This window comes from Heterodontus francisci, chromosome 12, assembly GCF_036365525.1.
Source record: "Heterodontus francisci isolate sHetFra1 chromosome 12, sHetFra1.hap1, whole genome shotgun sequence".
In the NCBI taxonomy this organism is placed as follows: domain Eukaryota; kingdom Metazoa; phylum Chordata; class Chondrichthyes; order Heterodontiformes; family Heterodontidae; genus Heterodontus; species Heterodontus francisci.
The window spans coordinates 67804544-67825720 of record NC_090382.1 but is presented as its reverse complement, the minus strand read 5'-3'; the positions used below and the strand labels follow the sequence as shown (position 1 = coordinate 67825720).

At 39.8% G+C, this 21177-nt stretch overlaps 1 protein-coding gene across 2 annotated transcripts; it reads left to right on the top strand.

Annotated features, from left to right (window-relative positions):
• Positions 1–454: 454 nt before the first annotated feature.
• hnrnph1l (heterogeneous nuclear ribonucleoprotein H1, like) lies at positions 455–20333 on the top strand. 2 transcript variants are annotated; one of them, XM_068043552.1, is made up of 12 exons: positions 455–623; positions 7553–7681; positions 10063–10218; positions 10429–10572; positions 13035–13173; positions 16334–16509; positions 16940–17020; positions 17104–17216; positions 18176–18311; positions 18386–18466; positions 19193–19297; positions 19406–20333. In XM_068043552.1, the coding sequence occupies exons 2-12, from the start codon at positions 7591–7593 to the stop codon at positions 19513–19515; spliced, it is 1332 nt and encodes a 443-aa protein (XP_067899653.1). In that variant the 5' UTR covers positions 455–623; positions 7553–7590; the 3' UTR covers positions 19516–20333. The 2 variants fall into 2 exon arrangements, with proteins under 2 accessions (XP_067899653.1, XP_067899654.1); XM_068043553.1 differs by lacking the exon at positions 7553–7681.
• Positions 20334–21177: the final 844 nt, after the last annotated feature.

The window sequence follows — 21177 nt, the reverse complement described above, 5'->3', positions numbered from 1 at the left end:
GGATTGAATATGCCCGCACCACACTCTCAGGCAATGCATTATCACTATAGGTCAGCGAGCGCAGGGGTGACTGGGACTTTGTGTGAGGTTACCAGCTCTGCCAACTAAAATGATGTTGCCTTGAAATCGTTACATTTGTGAAGAACTTCCTCACAAAGACTTCAGCATTAACCTTAAAATTAAATGAAATGATCACTGTGTCCTGAATGTGATTTCCTTTTGTTGCTCCATGAGACAAGAAATAATAACTTTTATAGCAAATCGTAGGCATGCCAGTCAGCTTTTTGTTACAAAAAAACCCTGATTTGTTACATTATCAATCTACATAAAATAAACTCCATAAAGTTGGTATTTTTGAAACCGGAAGGGTGCTGCGATTGACAGCTACAAGGTCCATACCTCCCAAGCGGCACCGCGCCTGGGTGGGGCCAGCTGTGCGCAGGCGTGGTGGCTAGGGCAGTGCGTGACGGAGAGCTTCCGGTAGGCTGAGGTGGTTTCCACGCTTTGAAAAGAAAAGAAACGGAAGCAGACGCGGGGCTAACGGACGCGTTGTGGCCGTTTGTTTTATAGATCGAAGTTTGTCTTTCCTCGTGTTTCCTCAGATTCTGAACCATCTCTCTCCGGTGAGTATTGAGCTCAGGGTTTGCTTTAGGGTTTCCCCTCCCCTTTTCCTTGTGAAAGCGAATGCGTGGCCTCCGCTCGGGCCCCGCTGCCTAGGCCTCATTTTCCCATGCGCTTTTTGCTTTTGTTTCCCTGTTTTAATTGAATGCTCTCCTCGATGTGGGCCTGTTAGCGAGAGGGCATCGCCGGCTGAGTCGCCCCGACACAAATTTTCGCCGAATTCTGTAAGTTAAAGTGTCGGCGCCGCCCGGTGTTTAGATGAGGCCTAATTAATTCCGCCATTTTCTCCCGGGGTTTCCGCAAGGCTGAGACTTACCCGTTTTTTTTTTTGCGAGGTCGGCTTCAAAGCGACTGCGGTGTCTTGAAGAGAGCGTGAAGGTATACTTCTAACTCACCGCGCGGTTTTATGTTCAGTGATAATGTTCGGTTGTTGTGTCTAATGCTAGGGTTTTCCTACTGAGAGTCATTGGAAAATATTGCTTCGTGTCTGAACAACAACCGAGGCACCGCTATGGTAAATTTAATACTTAAGCGGTCACTTTTGGTCTGAATCACGTCAGAAAATGGCGACTCACCAGAATAGATGTTGCTGTCCTTCTTTGGCCTTAAATTTGTTAAAATGGGTACTTAACACTTCTTAAAAACTAAAATAAAAGAAAAACACTACCGGTACTGGAAATCTGAAATGGAGTGGGAATAATCAGGTCTGGCAACATCTGTGGCGAGCGAAAGTGTTGACGTTTCTGATATGACTTCAGAACTGTAGGAAGGTGGAAATGCATCTTCCTTCTCCCCTGTCAGCATTCTGAAGGTATCGTTCCGTCCAGTATGATATCATAACTATTACAGAAACATATCTTAATGAGGGACAGGAATGGCCGCTCAATGTGCCTGGTTCCACTTTTCAGACGTGATGGGGAGGGGGATAAGAAAGGAGGAGGAGTGGTAATTTTGGTCAATGAAACTTCTAGCTGTGAGGAGGGATGATATGTTGGAAGGTGTATAAAATGAGGCCATAGTTTAAGAACAAAAAAGGGACAATCACACTGCTGGGGGTGTACTGTAGACCCCCAAACAGTCAGAGGGAGATAGAAGAGCAGATATATAGGCAAATCTCTCAGAAGTGGAAGAACGATAGGGCAGTAATAGGGGATTTTAATTAACCCAATATTAATTGGGATAGTTTTAGTGTGAAAGGAATTGAGGGAGCAGAATTCTTGAGGTGCATTCAGGAGAACGTTTTTGCCCAGTATGTAGCAAGTCCAACAAGAGAGAAAGCAGTTTTAGACTTAGTTTTAAGAAATGAAGATAGGCAGGTGGATGGAGTGGCAGTGGGAGAGCATTTTGGTGGTAGTGAACATAATTCAGTCAGTTGTAACATAATTATGGGAAAGGACAGATAGAACAGGAATTGGAGTTCTCAATTGGGGCAAGGCCAATTTTATTAAACTGAGTGATTTAGCAAGTGGACTGGAAACAGCTACTTGAAGGTAGATCAGTGTCAGAATGGTGGGGGGCATTCAAAGGGGAAATTCAAGGGGTTCAGGGTGAACATGTTCCCACAAAGAAAAAGGGTGAGGTGGCCAAATCTAGAGCCCCATAGATGTCAAGGCGCCTACAGGGTAAGATAAGGCAGAAAAGGAAAGCTTATATCCGACACAGAGAACTCAGTACTACAGAAAGCCGAGAGGAGTATAGAAAGTGGAGGGTGACATAAAAAAGGAAATTAGGAAAGCCGAGGGCATGAAAGAATATTGGCAAACAAAATTGTGAACCCAAATCAATACATTTAAAAGAAAGACGATAACTAAGGAGTAGGGCCCATAAAAGACAGAAAAGGTAACCTATGTGTAGGAGCAGACGATATTAGTGTGGTTCTTAATCATACTTTGCAAAAGAGGGGGCCGATGCCGATACTGTGTTTAAGGAGGAAGAGTGTGAAGTATTGGATGTGATAAACATAGGGAGAGGAAGTATTAATGGGATTAGATCCTTGAAAGTTGATAAATAACCAGGGCCAGATGAAATGTATCCTAGGCTGTTAAAAGAAGCAGAGAGGAAATAGCCACGGTCTGACCATCATTTCCCAGTCCTCACCTAGATACAGGTGTGGTGCCGGAGGATTGGAGAATTGCTAATGTTGTACTTCTGTTTAAAAAGGGAGCAAAGAATAGACTGAATAATTACAGGCCAGTCAGTATAACCTCTGTAGTGGGCAAGTTATTGTAATCTATTCTGAGACAGGATAAACTGTCACTTAGAAAGGCACAGGTTAATCAAGGATTGTCAGCATTGATTTGCTAAGGGAAGATCTTGTCTGACCAACTTGATCGAACTTTTTGAAGAAGTAACAAAGATAAGGGTAGTGTAGTTGATGTGGTCTACATGGATTTTAGCAAGGCTTTTGACAAGACAGACTGGTTTTAAAAAAAAAAACAAAATCCCATGGGATCCAGGAAAATGCAGCAGGTTGATAAATTGGCTCAGTGGCAGGAAACAAAGGGTAATTGGCTGTTTTAGCGACTGGGGGGCTGTTTCCAGTGGCGTTCTGCAGGGCTCAGTACTGGGTCCCCTAGTTTTTGCGGTGTATATTAACGATTTGGATGTAAATGTAGGGGGCATGATGAAGTTTGCAGATGAGACAAAGATTGGCCGTGTGGTAGATAGCGAGGAGGATAGCTGTAGGCTGCAGGAAGATATTGCTCAGATACTGGTCAGATGGGCAGAAAATTGGCAAATGGAATTCAACTTGGAGAAGTGTGAGGTGTTGCATTTGGGGGTGTCAAACAACGCACAGGAATACATAATAAATGGGAAAATATTGAGGTGTAGAGGAAGTGAGGGACCTAGGAGTGAATGTCCACAGATCCTTGAAGGTAGCAGGGCAGGTCGATAAGGTGGTTAAGACATGTGGAATCCTTTCCTTTATTAGCCAAGGTATAGAATACAAGAGCTGGGAGGTTATGCTGGAATTGTATAACTCATTGGTTAGGCCACAGCTTGAGTACTGTGTGCAGTTCTGGTCACCTCATTACAGAAAGGATGTAATTGTACTAGAGAGGGTACAGAGGAGATTTACAAGGATGTTGCCAGGACTGGAAAAAATGCAGCTATGAGGAAAGATTGGATAGGCTGGGGTTGTTCTCCTTGGCTGAGGGAAGATCTGATTGAAGTGTACAAAATTTTGATGGACCTGGATAGATACCAAGTGATTGGTAGAAAAGTTAGAGGGGCGATGAGGGAAAACTTTCACCCAGAGGGTGGTGATGGTCTGGGACTCACTGCTTGAAAGGGTGGTTGAGGCAGAGATCCTCAATTCATTCAAAAGGAGTCTGGCTATGCACCTCGAGCTGTAAGGTGCAGCGCTACGGACCAAATGCTGGAAGATGGGATTAGAATAGATGGATAATTTTTTGGCCGGCACGGATACGATGTGCCAGGCAGCCTTTTTCTGTGCCTTAAACTTTCTTTGATTCTATGACAGCTCATCTCATCCCCATGGCACCTTCCCCTGCAATCACAGGAGGTGTAATAGCAGCCCTTTTATCTTCTCTCTCCTCACCATCCAAGGCCTCCAACACTCCTACCTGGTGAAGCAGCAATTTACTTGTACTATTTTCAATTTAATATACCGTATTCACTGCTCACAATGCGGTCTCTACATTGGGGAGATCAAATGCAGATTGGGTGACGGCTTTGCAGAACACCTCTGCTCAGTCTGAAAATGTGACCCCGAACTTGTGGTTGCGTACCATTTCAACAGCCCCCCCCCCCCCCCCCCCCCCCCACACACACCCCTTGCTCATGCCTGTCATGTTTCTGTCCTGGGTCTGTTCCAGTGACCTTCAACACAAGCTCGAGGAACAGCACCTAATTTTCTGATTAGGCACTCTACCGCCTTCCGGACTAAACATTGAGTTCAATCATTTCAGAGCACGACTGGCCCCTTTTTAAATTTTATTTTCCTTTTTTTTTAACTATGTGCCTGTCTACTGTGTTTTTCATGTTTGTGCTTGTGGCTAGGGCTGTTCATTATTTTGTCTTTAACACTCACTGCACTAATGCTTGTCTTTCACCACACCATTTGTGCACACACTTTGCATTTGCCCCATGACCTCCTGTCAGTTAATCTCTCCAGCCCTCTGTCTTATCATGCACCTTCCCTTTTGTTCTCTCTTTTTCTCACTCCCCTCCACCCACCACCACCCCACTTTACTTGCTTAAAACCTATTACATTTCTAACCTTCAATTCTGATGAAAGTTCACCGACCTGAAACGTTAACTCTGCTTCTCTCTCCACAGATGCTGCCAGACCTGCTGAGTATTTCCAGCAGTTTGTTTTTATTTCAGGCTTCCAGCATCTGCAGTATTTTGCTTTTGTTATGAAGGTAGAAATGTGATGGGTTTTATGCTGTTGAAAGTGGAAGGAAAAACAAAAGGGAAGGTCTGTGATGGGGAGAGGGTGGGAGAGATTAAATGACAAAGATGTCATGGAATAAAAGGCAACGGGAGTGGTGATGGCTGTAATAAAAGATAAAGCATTTGTTCAAAGAGTATGCTTCTGGCAGAATAATGAACAGCTCTGTCTGAAAGCAAATAAATGAAAAACAAGATTAAGGCTGCCATTTCTGCCACCTCCAGCATGATGCTACCATAAAACATCTCTTCCCCTCCTGTCCCTGTCAGCATTCTGAAGGGAATGTTCTCTCTCTGCGACACCTGGTCCACTCCTCCATCACTCCTGATGCCACATCCCATTCCCACAGCACCTTCCCATGCAATTGCAGCAGGTATAAGAACTGCCCTTTTGGCTGCTCTCTTCACCCAACACCCCAAACACTCCTTTCAGGTGAAGCAGCGATTTACTTGTGCTTTCAATTTAGTATATCTTATTCGCTGTTCAAAAATGGTGGTCTCTACATTACATACGAATTAGCAGGAGTAGGCCACTCAGCCCCTCGAGCCTGCTTCGCCATTCAATAGTTCATAGCTGCACTGCTTACTCAACATTCCTGCCTACCCCGATCACCTTTCACCCCCTTGCTTATGAAGAATCTATCTATCTCTGCCTTAAAAATATTAAGACTTTGCTTCCACCGTCTTTTGAGGGAGAGTTCCAAAGACTCATGACCCTCTGCGAGAAAAAATTTCTTCTCATTTCTGTCTTAAATAGGCGACTTATTTTTAAACAGTAACCCCTAGTTCTAGATTCTCCCATATGCGGAAACATCCTTTTGCACGTCCACCCGGTCAAGACCCCGCGGGATTTTATATGTTTCAATCAAGTCGCCTCTTGCTCTTCTAAATTCCAGCAGATACAAGCTGAGCCTGTCCACTCTTTCCTCATAAGACAACCTGCCCATTCCAGGTATTGGTCTATTAAATCTGTGAACTGCTTTCAGTGCATTTACATCCTTCCTTAAATGAGACCAATACTGTACACGGTACTCCAGATGTGGTCTCACCAATGCCCTGTATAGCTGAAGCATTGAATTGTGTTCAATTCCCCTTACAATAAACTATAACATTCTCTTAGCTTTCCAGATTACATGCTGTACCTGCATACTAACCTTTTATGATTCATGCATGAGGACATTCTGGTCCCTCTGCATCTCAAGGCTTTGCAATCTCTCACCATTTAGATAATATGCTTTTTGATTCTTCCTGCCAAAATGGACGATTACACATTTTCCCACAATCTCCCTTTGCCAGATCTTTGCCCACTCATTTAACCTATCTATATCCCTTTGTAGCCTCCTTGTGTCTTCACAACTTACTTTCCTTTCTTTGTTTCATCAGCAAATTTAGCAACCATATCTTTGGTCCCTTGATCTAAGTCATTTATATAAAATTGTAAAAAGTTGAGGCCGCAGCACTGATCCTTGTGGCACACCACTTGTTACATCTTGCCCACCAGAAAATGACCCATTTATGCCTACCCTGTTTCCTGTTAGCTAATCAACTTCTATCCATTCCAATATGTTACCCCCTACACCATGAGCTTTTATTTTCTGCAGTAACCTTTGATGTGGCACCTTATCAAATGCCTTCTGGGAATCTATGTACAATACATCCACTGGTTCCCCTTCATCCACAGCACATGTCATCCCCTCAAAGAGCACCAATAAATTGGTTAAATATGATTTCCCATTTACAAAACCATGTTGACTCTGCCTGGTTACCTTGAAATTTTCAAAGTGCCCTGCTATAACAATTTAATAGCTTCTAACATTTTCTCCAAGATGGATATTAAGCTAACTGGCCTGTAGTTTCCTGCTTTCTGTCTTCCTCCCTTTTGGAATAAAGGAGTTACATTGGCTATTTTCCAATCTAATGGACCCTTCCCAGAATCTAGAATTTTGGAAAATTTAAAATCAACACATCAACTATCTCACTAGCCACTTTTAAGACCCTATTGGGGAGACCGAACGCAGATTGGGTGACCGTTTTGCAGAACACCTCTGCTTGGTCTGCAGCATCCAGTTGCTTGCCATTTTAATTTACCACCTTGCTCTCACGCCCACATTTTTGTCTTCTGCCTGCTGTACTGTTCCAGTGAGGCTCAACGCAAGCTCGAGGAACAGCACCTCATCTTCTGATTGGACACTGCAGCCTTCTGGACTCAAAATTGAGTTCAGTTGTCAACTGAACATCTGGTTACAGGGGAAGAGGTGAACAAGTCAGCTGTGGCTCAATGGATAGCATTCTTGCCTCAAGTCAGAAGATAGTGGGTTCAAGTTCCACTCCAGAGACTTGAGCACAAAATCTGGCTCATCACTCCAGTGCAGTATTGAATGCTGCACAGTGCAGGTGAAAGACAGCACCTCTATCAGGTGGAAAATGGCACAATTTTGAAGAGCAAGTGAAGTTTTTTCTGTCTAATGTATTTACAGTTTAAATGTAAAAACATGTTGAAACTGTCTGTCTTCAGGATTTTTAAAAGGATAAAAGTATCACCTGAAAGAAGTCATGTCTAATTCAGAGAGTGATGGATTTGTTGTCCGTGTCCGTGGATTACCCTGGTCTTCTGCTGCTGAGGAAGTTTTGCGCTTTTTTTCTGGTATGTGAAATGAAAATAATGGAACTGGGCCAGATTAATTGACTAAAGGCAGACAGTGAAAACACCAAACTGTATCATTGTACATGAGCATGTCAAGGATCTGTTTGACATATCTGATGGTATGATTCTAAATCAATGATTAAGTCTTGGGTTTCACATACATTCACTAATGAACCTATTGTACATCTACATTAAGAATGAGTGCTTGATGCATCAATGATCTTGCAGTGTATGCTATTCTACAAGATAAATTTTGTGAAGTGCACATTGCTAATGCACACACCAACTGCTCTGGTTTCATTTTGTATATTACTCCATCTACATTTTTTACGTGAGTCTTCTAAGTAGCTAAGATTTAGTGCCTCTTATGACAACTTGTGCTGCAGTCATTGTTAAATACTGTAACATCTGTTGTAGTGCAACTTGCAGTTAGTAACCAATTTACATTGCTCATGGCTAAGTTTTGAAGCTGGCTGCATTTGCAATAATTGATTTTAAGAACAATTTCTCAAAGTATACAGAAAGAAGCCTGGCATGGTGCTGCCTTTGAGTGTAAAGACTACAGATGTAGATCTTCGCTAGGTTCAGTACTGAAGAGTGAAACTTTCATTAAACTAATATTCGGCCTAAACTTGGGTGGAATAGCATTCATTTTGGGGTTATACAAGTTCAGGTTGAGTTCAAATATTGCTCTAGTTGCAGTGGTTGAGAATCTTGCCACTAATTTTTTCAAATATGTTACCAGTAGCATTGTTTTCTACCTGTATCTTGTTACGCCCCTTCTCAACATTTTAAGAATGCAAAATTATGCTGCTCTGCAGTTTACAAAAATCTAGGTGAATTAAGTATAAAAGTTGGCATAACAAACATATTTTCCCCTGCCCCCGTTTATATCCCGAAGGCACTGACTCCTGCTCATTTATTGTATGGGTACCTTAGCAGCTGTGATACATTTGAAGTAATTAATGTGCAACTCTTCAATAAATGTCAAGTTTACAGCCCTTGATCCTGTCTTCACTGGCTAATTGTACCTGATCTTGTCCAACTGAATTGTTAGGGATGTGGTAACGGGCCACTTAAATCATGATTGATAGAGTCGACATGGATTTATGAAAGGGAAAGTTATTTGGCAAATGTAACTTTTTTGAAGTAGCTAGGTTGTGTAAGAGGGAACTGGTGGATGCAGTGTGTTTTGGATTTTCAAAAGGCATTTGGTAAGGTCCTACATGCGTTTATTGCACAAAATTAGGGATCGGGGCAATATATCAATGGAGTGAGGATTGGTTAAGGACACAAAACAGCAGGAATAACCAGGTCATTTTTGGTTTGGTAGGCTGTAACTAGTGGGGTAATGCAAGAATCAATGCTCGGGCCTCAGCTATTTACAATCTATATCAATGACTTGGATGAGGGGACAGATTCACCGACTAAAGCTAGGTGGGAAAGTAAGCTGTGAGGATGATGCAAAAAGGCTACAAAAGGAAATGAACAGATTAAATGAGTGGGCAGAGGGTGGCAGATGGAGTATAATATGAAGAAATGTGAAATTATCCACTTTTTGAAAAGTTATAGAAAAGTCAAATGTTTTAAAATAGAGACTTGGTAGTGTTCGGAGGAATCTAGGTATCCTTGTATGTGAATTGCAGAAAGCCAACTTGCAAGTACAGCAAGCAATTAGAAAGCAAATGGTATGTTGGCCTTTATTACAAAGGGATTGGAGTATAAGAGTAAAGAAGTCTTGCTCTAGCTATATAGGTCCTTGGTGAGACCACACCTGGAGTACAGTTAACAGTTTTGAGCTCCTCGCCTAAGGAAGGATATACTTGCATTTGAGAGGGTGCAATGAATGTTCACTAGACTGATTCCTGGGATGGGGGAATATCCGGAGGAGAGATTAAGTAGAATGTTGTATTTTCTAGACTTCAGAAGAGAGATGATGTCATTGGAACATATAAAATAAAAATTCTTAAGGGGCTTGACAGAGGAGATGCTGGAAGGATGTCCCTCCTGGCTGGGGAGTTCAGAGCTAGGGTGTCACAGTCTCCAACTAAAGGATCGGCCATTTAGGACTGAGAAACATTTTTTCATTCAAAGGGTTGTGCAAGTTTGGAATTTACTACTTGAGAGCTGTGGATGCTGAAGTTATTGAGTATTTCGAGTTAAGAGCAGTAAATTTTTAAGTACTAAGGATGAAACGATATGAGTATTGAATGGAAAGGTGTATAGCTGAGATAGATCAGCCATCTTATTGAATGGCAGAGAAGACTTGAATGGAATAGAATAACTTAAAAATCCTTATCTGGAGCTTAGTATTTTTGTGGGTAATAGACATTTTTAATATATATATATGTGAACTTGGCTTCTCTACTTTTACATTTCAGACTGCAAAATTTTAAATGGGATTTCTGGAATTCATTTTACATATACCAGAGAAGGTCGCCCTAGTGGGGAAGCATTCATTCAACTGGAATCTGAAGATGACGTCAAAATTGCAATGAAAAAAGACAAAGAAAGTATGGGACATAGATATGTAGAAGGTGAGCTCAATACTTTATTGAGGTGTTTGCTGTCATTTCTGCTTTTATGTGCAACATATTCAATTACTTGCATTTAACACCATCTTATGATATTTTTTTCAAGCAGGTAGACTGCAACTATTTAACGTATTCAGATTACTTTTATTCTGAAACATGTTTCTGATTTAATTGTTTTTCTAAAGTGATTTCTTAAACTTTTTTTAAATCTAGTATTTAAATCTAACAACATTGAAATGGACTGGGTTTTGAAGCACACTGGCCCCAACAGCCCTGATTCCTCAAACGATGGTTGTGTTCGTCTTAGGGGACTGCCGTTTGGTTGCAGCAAGGAAGAAATAGTACAGTTTTTCACAGGTATAAAAAGCAGATTTTTCTGTAAATACAATTTAGTAAATTGGCCACTTTCAACAAAGTTTTTATATGCTTTGTTTTGTGCACGGCCCATGTCTAATCTACAATATTAGCTTTAAGGCTGAATGAGCTAATGGTATTCACTTCCAGTTGATGAGTTAATTTATGTTTGTTTGGAAAATTAATTTTACAACTCTAGCTTAAATGAGATGTTATGCCTTAACTATGCAGTGACGTAATTAACACCCACTGACACATCATGAGATCAAGTTCCTGCATATGGGTAGAGACTTCTACTTTGTTCTGAGTTCCAGAACTTCTGTGTTGGTTTAAGTAGATGGCACTTCATGCATTTTTCAAAAGGATAGAACCCTTATTCACTCTGCTGCTAATGAGTACCACATGCTGGTTCAGAGCAGAATTGAGATTGTACTTGAGTTTTTAAAAATGGAATTTTAACATTAAATTATAATCCCAAAAGGATTCACACGATAGTTATCAATAAATTAAGCTTCCAACTTATCACTTGTCATCCATTCTGTGACCTGGCCTTATTTCCAAAACCTGTTTATGGAGAAGCTGAGCATTCATCTCTATATAAAGGCCATAGTGCTTAATATTGACCTCGGGCTAATCTAAATTTCCACCACCAACTCTTTCTGGCATTTTAGCAGCAGTATCAAGAAGTATTCCTACTAAAATTAAGGCAATAATCCGTGGACATGGTTATTGAAGTGTTGGGGCTAAACATGTCTGAATTGTAACCTTGATCTTTGTTATCTTAATGCAAAACTGCTTTGCATCACAATATATTAAAACCAACTCCAGATGTGCACCTTTGCTAAAAACATTGTCTTTCTGCACAATTCTTCCATTTACTTTTCCCATATTCAATTCCTGAATATCTTAATGAAACTTGTGTGATTACGCTTGTGCAGATAGCAGTAATGTAGTGTCTGTTTTGCTTCTGCAGTTCCTCCACTTGTACTACAGAGAAATTACATTATACCAACCAATTCTACTCTTTCCAAATTGCTGCAGGTTTTGATAGAGATATGATTTCTATGTCTATATGCACTGGTCTGATTACTCCCACCCCCCCCCCCAAACACCAACCCAGACCAACCCCACCTCCTTCAACTAAAACGACACTTGGTATTCATAGAATCTATGGTTACTTCATCCTCTTTGTTATTGGCCTTTTCTAATAGTATGTCATTTATCGAGCCTTTGGTACATTATTTGGTTGCTAACTTTGCCTGGTTCGGGATGTAACAACATCCAAAATGTGGGTTGCAAAAACATGCAGCATGGCACACTACTGTCTGCCTGCATGGTGTAAGACACAAGTTGAAGTATCAAATACTGATCTGAGCCGCTGGAGGCAACAAGTGAAGGCTGATTGCTTTCCAGCAAATGGGTGACGAAATTATAGGGGAGCATAGTGACTTGGCTTCTGGAGGCTGCAAGCAGTGGGCTTCATGAGCCATTTCCCCGGGACCAGATGGTGTGTTTGGCTGCAAGGTGTTAGGCTAGTAGGGGAAAACTTTCTTTGTCTATTTTTAATTAAATGGCTTCATGTTTGAGGCTAGGTGAAGGATAGGAAGTCAGTATTGACAATTCAGTGTGACATGCCTACACATGCAAGACAAAATGCAACCTGATCATTTTCCCCAGTGGTTCTTTGGGTATTGCACCATATTATGCAACTCTGAGAAGTACAGACCAGAAAAGCTGTATGTTAAATCCATAGTTTTATTAGACAAAAGCTGCTGGGGCAGCTGAAGCTGTCCTCAGTGCCTGTAGAGTGGATGTGGTTAAAATTGAAGATTTCCACTCCTGTCGGCATCGCATGTGTGGACATCAGGTGAGAATAGGTTTGTGCTTGGCTGTGATGGCCCCACAGTCCAATAGCACACTTATAGATTCACACATGACAAAATGGCCACTTGAGTGAGGCACTGGAGAGCATTTGACACTCGTGGAATTGACATGAGTTGCTAAAAATGAGGAGGGTGGGGGTGGACTTTGGCTTTGGTTAGCCTATTTTGGTCTCTTGAGCTAACCTATTACAGCTGTTTCTTGAATGAATTTCTTGGGGTGGGAGGAAACACTTCACTGTTCAGTTGCATTGTGTATGTTACTCTGGATTCCTTATGTTTTTTTTCTGACACTAAAATATGGGAAGTATAACTGCTATTTTAAATAGTAATGATTCTTGCTCTGTTCTAAGGTGTTATGTGACACATGTAGCTGTGCTTCAACCCAGAGATTTCCCTGTGGTTGATTAGGTACTTGCATATTTGTAAACTGAGATTGTCACAGAACACTTTAGTGCACTTTATTTTTGTGAGCTATAACTTGCAGTAGTTTACATTTTATAAATGCAACGTCATAATTAATAATTAGGCATGTGCACCCTTTAATACTATCCCCTACTGGGGTTATTTGTCCTTGGGTTGAAGGGTTGGAAATCGTGCCAAATGGGATAACATTGCCGATGGACTACCAGGGGAGGAGCACGGGGGAGGCCTTCGTGCAGTTTGCCACACAGGATATAGCTGAAAAGGCTCTAAAGAAACACAAGGAAAGAATAGGGCACAGGTGGGGATGGATGGATGAGTCACTTTTCTTATGGTATATGATTGATTGTTATCTAGTACAAGTGCTGTAGTATGGCGAATGTTTCACCTGGATGTTTGGGTTTTAAATAAGGTTTATCACAATTCACAGCTTTTGATACCATAAGAAAATGTGATTAAGCACAATTTAAAAACTCTTTAAGCACATTGTAACACTAATTTTTGTTTTAATTGTTGCATTTTGAGTATTTGTAGAATGAAATTGAATTACTGGTAACTTGAAAAGCTACTTGCCATCATGGTTGATGCTCAATGTGTTTATTCCATCAACGTTAGAAACCTATTGGATTTTTTTGGGAAGTGTCTAGGTAAAGTAGCTGCTTATGTGATTTAAGTTTAATTAAAGGTTGCCTGTTGTGGCTTAATAAATTTAAATTGCAAGGCTATTTTGTTAACCTACTTATGGCAAATAGCTTTTCAACATGGTTCAGCTATTCAAGTTAACTACTCTTCAAAAAAGCATATATAACTTGGCTTCTGTTAGGGCAGTTGAGTACCTAAGTATTCTTCGCACAGTGTGTTGCAGCTATTTCCTTTCATGCCTGAGACCTTTTTTTTTTAGTTTCATTTAGTCTTGATAGTTGGGATGATGGTCTCTATTTCTGGCTATGAAAGGAGTTTTGTTCTGGTTGCATAAAATTCTCTGGAATTAACCACTGGATTGAGGATAATAACACTTGCTATTTGAATATAAATATTAACTAAGAATTTTCTGTAATGTTAGTAGAAAAGATGTATCAAATTGCCTAGTGCAGTTGGAGGTGTTGTGGTTGAGTTTCAGGCAGATTGCCAAAGTAATGTGTAAAGTTAGCATTACATTGCTCCTGGCCTGTAACAGACCTAACATGAGAAATGCATGTGAAGTTGCCACTGTTACCTCAATGTAAAGCATCCTGTGCACATAAAACTTGGTGTCTCCAAATTGACCTTAATTTGTTTAGCCTCCAGAATACAAATAGGATCACGGTAGGGAGATTGGTTGTTTTGGTACTGATCTTTGCTCGATCTCCTCTTTCCCCATTTTGCATAGGGCTTCATTTTGTACTGCAATTTTTCCTCTTGCAGTAGTCTTGATTTAAAAGTCTTTGGGTAAAGCCATCAATTTGAAGTCTTGTAAGTTTTCGGTTTGAAAATAATGGCCTTGGCCAAATGTGTATTCTGTATCAACTGATACCGCCTGCTTTTGAGGCAGATGTTGTGGGTCTTTTCTGATGGCCGAGGGGAAAGGAGTTAATTCTGAGGATACAGTTTCTGTCAGTTGGGGTCTCCTACTATTAGAAATTTTAAGTAAGCCAGCAAAGACCCAATCATTATTCGTTGAATACTTCAGTTAAAAGTATTCAAAACATTATTGTCACTAGGCTTATTTAATCACTTTTGTTTCTTACACTTATTGGAAGATGGGAAGGAGGATCACTTTAGCCAGCATAGTTGATATTGCTAGTTCACAATCACTTCAGATTGCTTGTATAAGTGTAATCAATATTTCACTGTCTAAAGTAAATTGAAAGCCCTTAATTCCTGCAGGATCAACTACTTTTACAGCAAGTCTTTCTAACACTTTGGACTTTAATGTGGCTGCAAGAGCAGCTGTATCCTTTTTCTCCCCCCCCCCCCCCCAAGTCCACTACTGACTGATCAAGACTTGTTGCAGATATCCATGAGCGGTTGAGAAATTGGAGCAGTCATTTCCTTTTAGCTGTAATCTACTGGCATGCAGAGAAACTGCAGTGCTTTAATGTTGAGCATAGTCCTGAGATTGTGCTGGTTTGGTTGGCGGGTGGGAGAGGTGTTTTGGGGGGGCAGAAAAGAACGTCACTATAAGCTGTGCTGTTTGAGATTGGGTTGAACTGAGGTGATGGAATGAGAGTTGGACAAATGAATGCTTACTGTGGGCAAATGAGTTCTGTCTTATGAGCAAATTTTAATAATGTGGGAAGCTTTTATCTTTTTTTTTTCTCCTTTGGAACCTATAATAACCCCACCAATTAGTAAATTGGGCGATGGATGTATATGCCTTTTCTCTGGCAAATATTTATTAGAGAAAAGTTGTAATTCATTCTGCTCATCCTGATTTCCAATTTGGAAAGTTTTCTTGTCAGTATTTGATGCAAAATTCTAGCATTTTCTTGATTTTTGACAGCTGGAAGATTACTGGCACCTTGATGTATTCCAAGATTATTGCTAATTAGTTCTCCAGTGCCCCACTGCCAGTTTCAATATGCCGTATCCTATTTGTATATGGAGTTTGAACAAACATTCGCTAAATTCCCTTGTAGGTATGGTCTTATTCTTTGAAAGAAATTACACTTCCACATAAAAAGCCTTTTGCCCTCTCTTTCCGACCTGATGGCATAAAGCAGCTTTTCATGTTTGATCTATTTGCTAGTCGAAGAACAAAAGGTGTAATTCATAATTAGGTACTTTTCTTTAAAACAAATAAGGGGTAATATCAGAGTTAAAATGGCTGATTGCGGTTCTCAAAAGAACAGTATCTCAAGTGATTCTTTTCCTACGCTCATTTTACCTGATCAAATAGTTGCATTTATATGTGGAGGTTGAACATCATTCAAAGAATGAAGAAAGTTTTCTTTATGGTGAGAATTTAATAATTTGAGATCTACTGAACTGCAGCTTAGGGACAGAATTGCTGCTTAATTGGGTGTGTTTGAACCTTTAAAAACCATGTAAGTTGCATTTTAAGAATGCTTCATGATTACTTATAGTTGCCAAAATACAGTCTCAAGTTGTCGTGCAAAGTTTTAGTAATGGTAAATTTTGTACCATTTCATTCCCAAATCAAAACTTGCAGCTTGGGTTTTTAAAAAAAAAAAGCAGAAATGCTTACCCCATGACTGTTGTAAATATTCATAATTTTTTAAAGTTTTACATGGAGGACTGTTCATTTCATTGTAATGGGGCTATTCTTAAAATGTGAGTTTTTAAAAATATAGTTTTATAGATGAGGACTTGGCCATTTGGGTCTGATATTCACCTTTTTATATGGGAAATGCATGTTTAGAATACTTCAAATTAGTGTACAATTGTCAGTGTTACTTTTTGTAACTAATTTACATATTAACTAAGGTTGAAATGTTTAAATACACTGCATAATCTTTTAGGTATATTGAAATTTTCAAGAGCAGCCGGGCTGAGGTGCGCACCCATTATGATCCTCCCCGGAAATTAATGTCTGGTCTACGACCAGGTCCTTATGACAGACCAATGGCTGGGAGAGTTTATGGTATTCCTAGTCGAGGATCTTATGAGAAGATGAGACGTGGAGTGTATGGTGGTGGTAAGTAACCTGGAGAAGATGTTGATCATTGAGTATATTAATAGTTCAAACAAGTTTTTATAATAGACCAGTAACTATCTTCTGTAATAATGCTGAGCACTGAATTTATTTGATCTGGTATGATTCTAAGCCTGACCAGTAATCATAATGTTCCCATTTATTCACATCTGTTGATGATGGAACATCTAAATTCCTTTGTTTTTATGTCTAAGTAATTATCTTGCATACAGTAATGCACAGTGCATACATTTGGTTGTTTAAACCTCTATTGCTTTCAAATTCTGCAAAGCCCTGTCTTTGGTTTAAGCTAAGCAATGACATTTCAGTCCATAACAAATCTATTTGCAATTGAGTCCAGTTTTATCAGTATATTGTGGATGTGTCCAGGATTCCTAATTGAGGCACTGTCATCTAAACCATTTCTGTGCAGGTTATGGAAGTTACGATGATTACAATGGATACAATGATGGGTATGGCTATGGGTCAGATCATGGATATGGACGAGATCGGGGTGAGTTGTTTTTAAACTGGACAATATGGTAGAATGTGTGCAAGTAATTTATAATAGAGTCTAATTGGATAATTTATTAACAGGAATTTCTGGGCAAGGCTATGGAAACAGTGATTCAAGCTTTCAGAGTACAACAGGTCATTGTGTGCATATGAGAGGGCTGCCATTTCGGGCTACAGAGAATGATATATATAATGTAAGTATCTTGAATATTTTGCCTTGTTCCTATTTATGCATTTTAGTTGTGTAGGTATAGTCTGTAATGCTGCTGAAAAGATGATCTCAGGTATGTGTGGGTCCCTTCCTTTCTCTTCCCTGTGGCCTCCTTAAATTTCTTTGAAGCAAAACCGTAGACCAACCACTAGATTTGAGTGCTGCTTATGAGGAAGCATGTAACTGATCCCATCTTAAATCAGTGTAGCTGAGATTCTGGGGAGGAGAGAACATTTTTGCCTTTGCTCCATGACCACCTGGTCAGTTATTCTGTGACCTTCTGTCATATCAACACCTTCCCTTTTGTTATCTTTTGCCCCACCCCGACTTTCTTTGCTTAAAACCTATTACATTTCTAACTGTTGCTAGTTCTGATGAAAGATCACTAACCTTAAACATTAACTCTGCTCCTCTGCACAGATTCTGCCAGACCTGCTGAGTATTTCCAGCATTTTTATTTTGAGAATTTCTATGCCAGCCATATCGTAACATCTGTGATTGTCCTTGGAAACATTAACATTGGTTCCATTTTTTGGACTTATAGGTAAACTGATTACAGGTTAGAGTTGTCCAAAAATCTCTCATTTGCGTTTATTATTGATTCAGATAACTTTATCCCACTTAAGGCAGAATTACGTAATCTGTGGACCTTGAGTCCTTGAAACCTGGACAACTCAGTCATGTGTGATCGCTTGCATGTCTTTAAGTTTTGTGGACCCAGAGGTCTGGAAAGGGTTGTTTGGTATTGCCTTGGTGCATACATCCTATAACAAGTTGCAGTAATTATTTAAATTTTGTTGTCTGAGGCTGACTGGTTTTGTATCTATAAGTCAGAATGACTTTTGTCCTTTGTGTACACTTGTCATTCTTCAATGCAGTAATTGGGTACCCAAAGAATCCACTTATAAAAATTTTGAAATTGCTTTTGCCTTTCTATTTCAGTTTTTCTCACCTTTGAACCCAGTCCGTGTTCATATAGAGATTGGATCTGATGGTAGAGTGACAGGAGAAGCCGATGTGGAGTTTGCTACCCATGAGGATGCTGTGGCTGCTATGTCAAAAGACAAAGCCCATATGCGTAAGTTGATATAAAACTTCACAGAAAATTGCAATGTAAATGTAACATTATCTGAAATTCTATTTTTCTTTTAGAGCATAGATATGTGGAACTTTTCCTGAACTCTACCTCTGGAGGCAGCGCCAGTGCCTATGCTACTCAACTGGCAGGAATCGGTAAGTGAAGTGGATATCGACTTCAGTCGCAGTTTTATACCTATCCTCCTCAAAACTTAGATTGGAAATTGGCAGTCTTCAGTTTTAGTGATTCTTTAATGACTTGCACACTTAGTGTGCTAATGCTTGTTTACAAATCATGCCATCCTATTGAAGGTAACAATTGAATTTCCTGTGTAAATTAATATGCAGCCTTTAATATTGTTTGTAAGTTTCTTGCAAAAAGAGGACTGAATGCAAATATTTTGTGGGATAACTGGGCATTCTAGCATTTCTGAAGTTTTTGAGTATATGTCCTGTTACTATGGTTTCTCAGACCTGAACTTTTTAGAATTTGGCTTGTTTTTGACTGCTCTGCTTGCTCTGTCAAGAGCCAGCTTTTGAGTTTGGCTCATTTTTAAAAGAAAATTGCTGATCTGTAATTTGAATACTAGGCAAGGAGCAGAATGTTGCTACATTTATTGTTTTACTTTAATCTGTTTTCTCGTGGTATTCAGTTAATACCAGACTAGTTTTCAGCATCCAGTTATAGGCACTACATATATCCAAAGAACATCTGTTCTGAACCTAGAAATAAAACTAAACTGACCAAACTAAAAGCTTTTAGTGACCTTGTAACCATGCTTCAGAGGTCAGTAAATGGAACAAGAGTTGCATCAGAGGTGACATTGGAGATGGTACTTGTAACAGCATGCCTTTATACAAAGGATCTGTATATATTTTTAGGAAGCCAAGCAAGCTATGGAAGTGCAAGCTATGGCAGTCCTAACAGTCAGCAACTAAGCACTGGATATGGAGTTTATGGAAGTCAAGCAAGCATGAGTGCATATGGTAAGTTACCTATCATAATTGCACTTGGTATACTGCATTCTCTGTGGCAGCAGTTTTCCCAAAGTGCAAAACCCCACTCCAAATTTTCATTATAAAATTATTTTACAGGTAGCCAAGCTGGAATGAATGGAAGTTACTATGGAACTGGAAGCCGAGGATCTCTGGGGATGAATGGCATGGGTGGAATGTCAAGCATGAGTGGAGGATGGGCGATGTAACTTTTTCACTATTTAACATACCAATTACCAGCTTAAACTTGGTTATGCTTATGAAATGTGAATTCAGTATGTGCATTCCTTTCATTATGGCTAGAATTCAGCATAAGCCTTTTCCTAGGTTGAGGAAGATTCTAGGGTGGCACCAGTGTGTTCATCACCATGATTTTAGTTTGAGGCCTAAGTTTCATTATGTAAAGTATTTTGGCACTAGTTATTGAAATTTGCATGTCATATGACCTGTTGCATATGTGCAGTGTACTGCTTCTGCGGGCTTGATTTAATGTAAGTGCATTATCAAGCGCACAAAGTAGATTGGTGCAAGCAACATTGAGGAGGTACAATCTAGAAAGCTTAACTGATTGTAATAAATCTTGTATCCACTTAAAAATTCCCAGTACTGTTCAAGGGATTGAAACCCTAAAATGTTAACTAATTGGCAGTGTAGTCTGGTTTACTGTATCAAAAAAGTAGTGTGGTAGTGCATTAATATACAAAATTCTTTGAAACCTAAACATGACAAAACTATAAACAAAGTGTAAACTGAACAATTATGTGCTTATATTTGTTGCTTGACTTCATTTTTTTTATATTTGTCTAAGGAAACAAGTCTCTGGTTTACTTTTTTAGAAAGTCAATGATGAGAAGCATCTTTGGATGCTCATGGCAAAATAAAAAATTTTAATGTAGAATTTTTCTTTAGACCGTTATTGTAGGGTTTAATCTTGGTCTTAAACATCCTGAGACCCGACGATCACTTTTCATATTTGTAAGGTACAAAGTGAAAATAAACTCACTCAATAAAGCTTTGCTGTTTTTAAGTGTGGTGCAGGAATGGCTGAATACATGACCTCTAAAGTTGTGAACTTTGTTCTTATATCACACCTTGGTGCTGAAGTGTTCTAACAAAAAAAAACTTTCAGGTGCAGTATACTGCAAAGCTCGGATATAGTTATCATTTCTAGCTCCCCATGTAGGTGCCCTGATCAATTTGTAAATGATTCGAAGGCTATTCAGACTTATTTGTTCTAATTGGGGTGCCCATAATGTATTTTATGTTGCATTTGTAGGGGATTCTCTTACTCACTTGAAGATCCCCCCCACTTTACACTCGAGTTCGTGACACCAGAATTACAAATGTATGACTTGAACAGAATAACCAGTGAGACAAGTTTCTTAACTCTCAATCACTTTTTTGAATTAACTACAATCCTTAGAGAAGGGTTACACTCAGCAATCACAAGTTACAGTTGCACCTTCAGTTATGTGACCAAGACCCTGTCCTGCTAGAAGCTAAACATAGGTTAAATCCCCTATTCGCTTAATTTCCTAACTTAACACTTACCAACCCCTCGGTTGGTCTGCTGATGGTGTTTGTAGGTTCCTTGGTGGAGTTGACCAAGCTCTACCGTCTTCCTTGACTCTGCAGGAATAGTAATATACTCAGATTGTTGTGTACCTTTATACATTTCTTGTTGCTGGTTGGGCTATCTTATCTCCAAATTTGACAATGCTGCAAACGTTTAGTTCTGATTGACAACTTATGTCCTCATTCTTGATGTACCTTTTTAAAAAAAGTCTTCTGTGAAAGACACAAACCTATATCTTGCTGATTGATTTCGGGAAGGCCAGTCTTTCACATCTCTTCAATCCTTAGGTTTACAC

What these genes read in the sequence shown, in the direction of transcription:
- hnrnph1l (XM_068043552.1), top strand. Translation starts at nt 7,591, where the DNA reads ATGTCTAATTCAGAGAGTGATGGATTTGTTGTCCGTGTCCGTGGATTA. An exon ending in CAGAGAATGATATATATAAT is followed by an intron (nt 17,217 to 18,175) that starts GTAAGTATCTTG and finishes TTTCTATTTCAG; the next exon opens with TTTTTCTCACCTTTGAACCC. An exon ending in AAAAGACAAAGCCCATATGC is followed by an intron (nt 18,312 to 18,385) that starts GTAAGTTGATAT and finishes TTTTTCTTTTAG; the next exon opens with AGCATAGATATGTGGAACTT.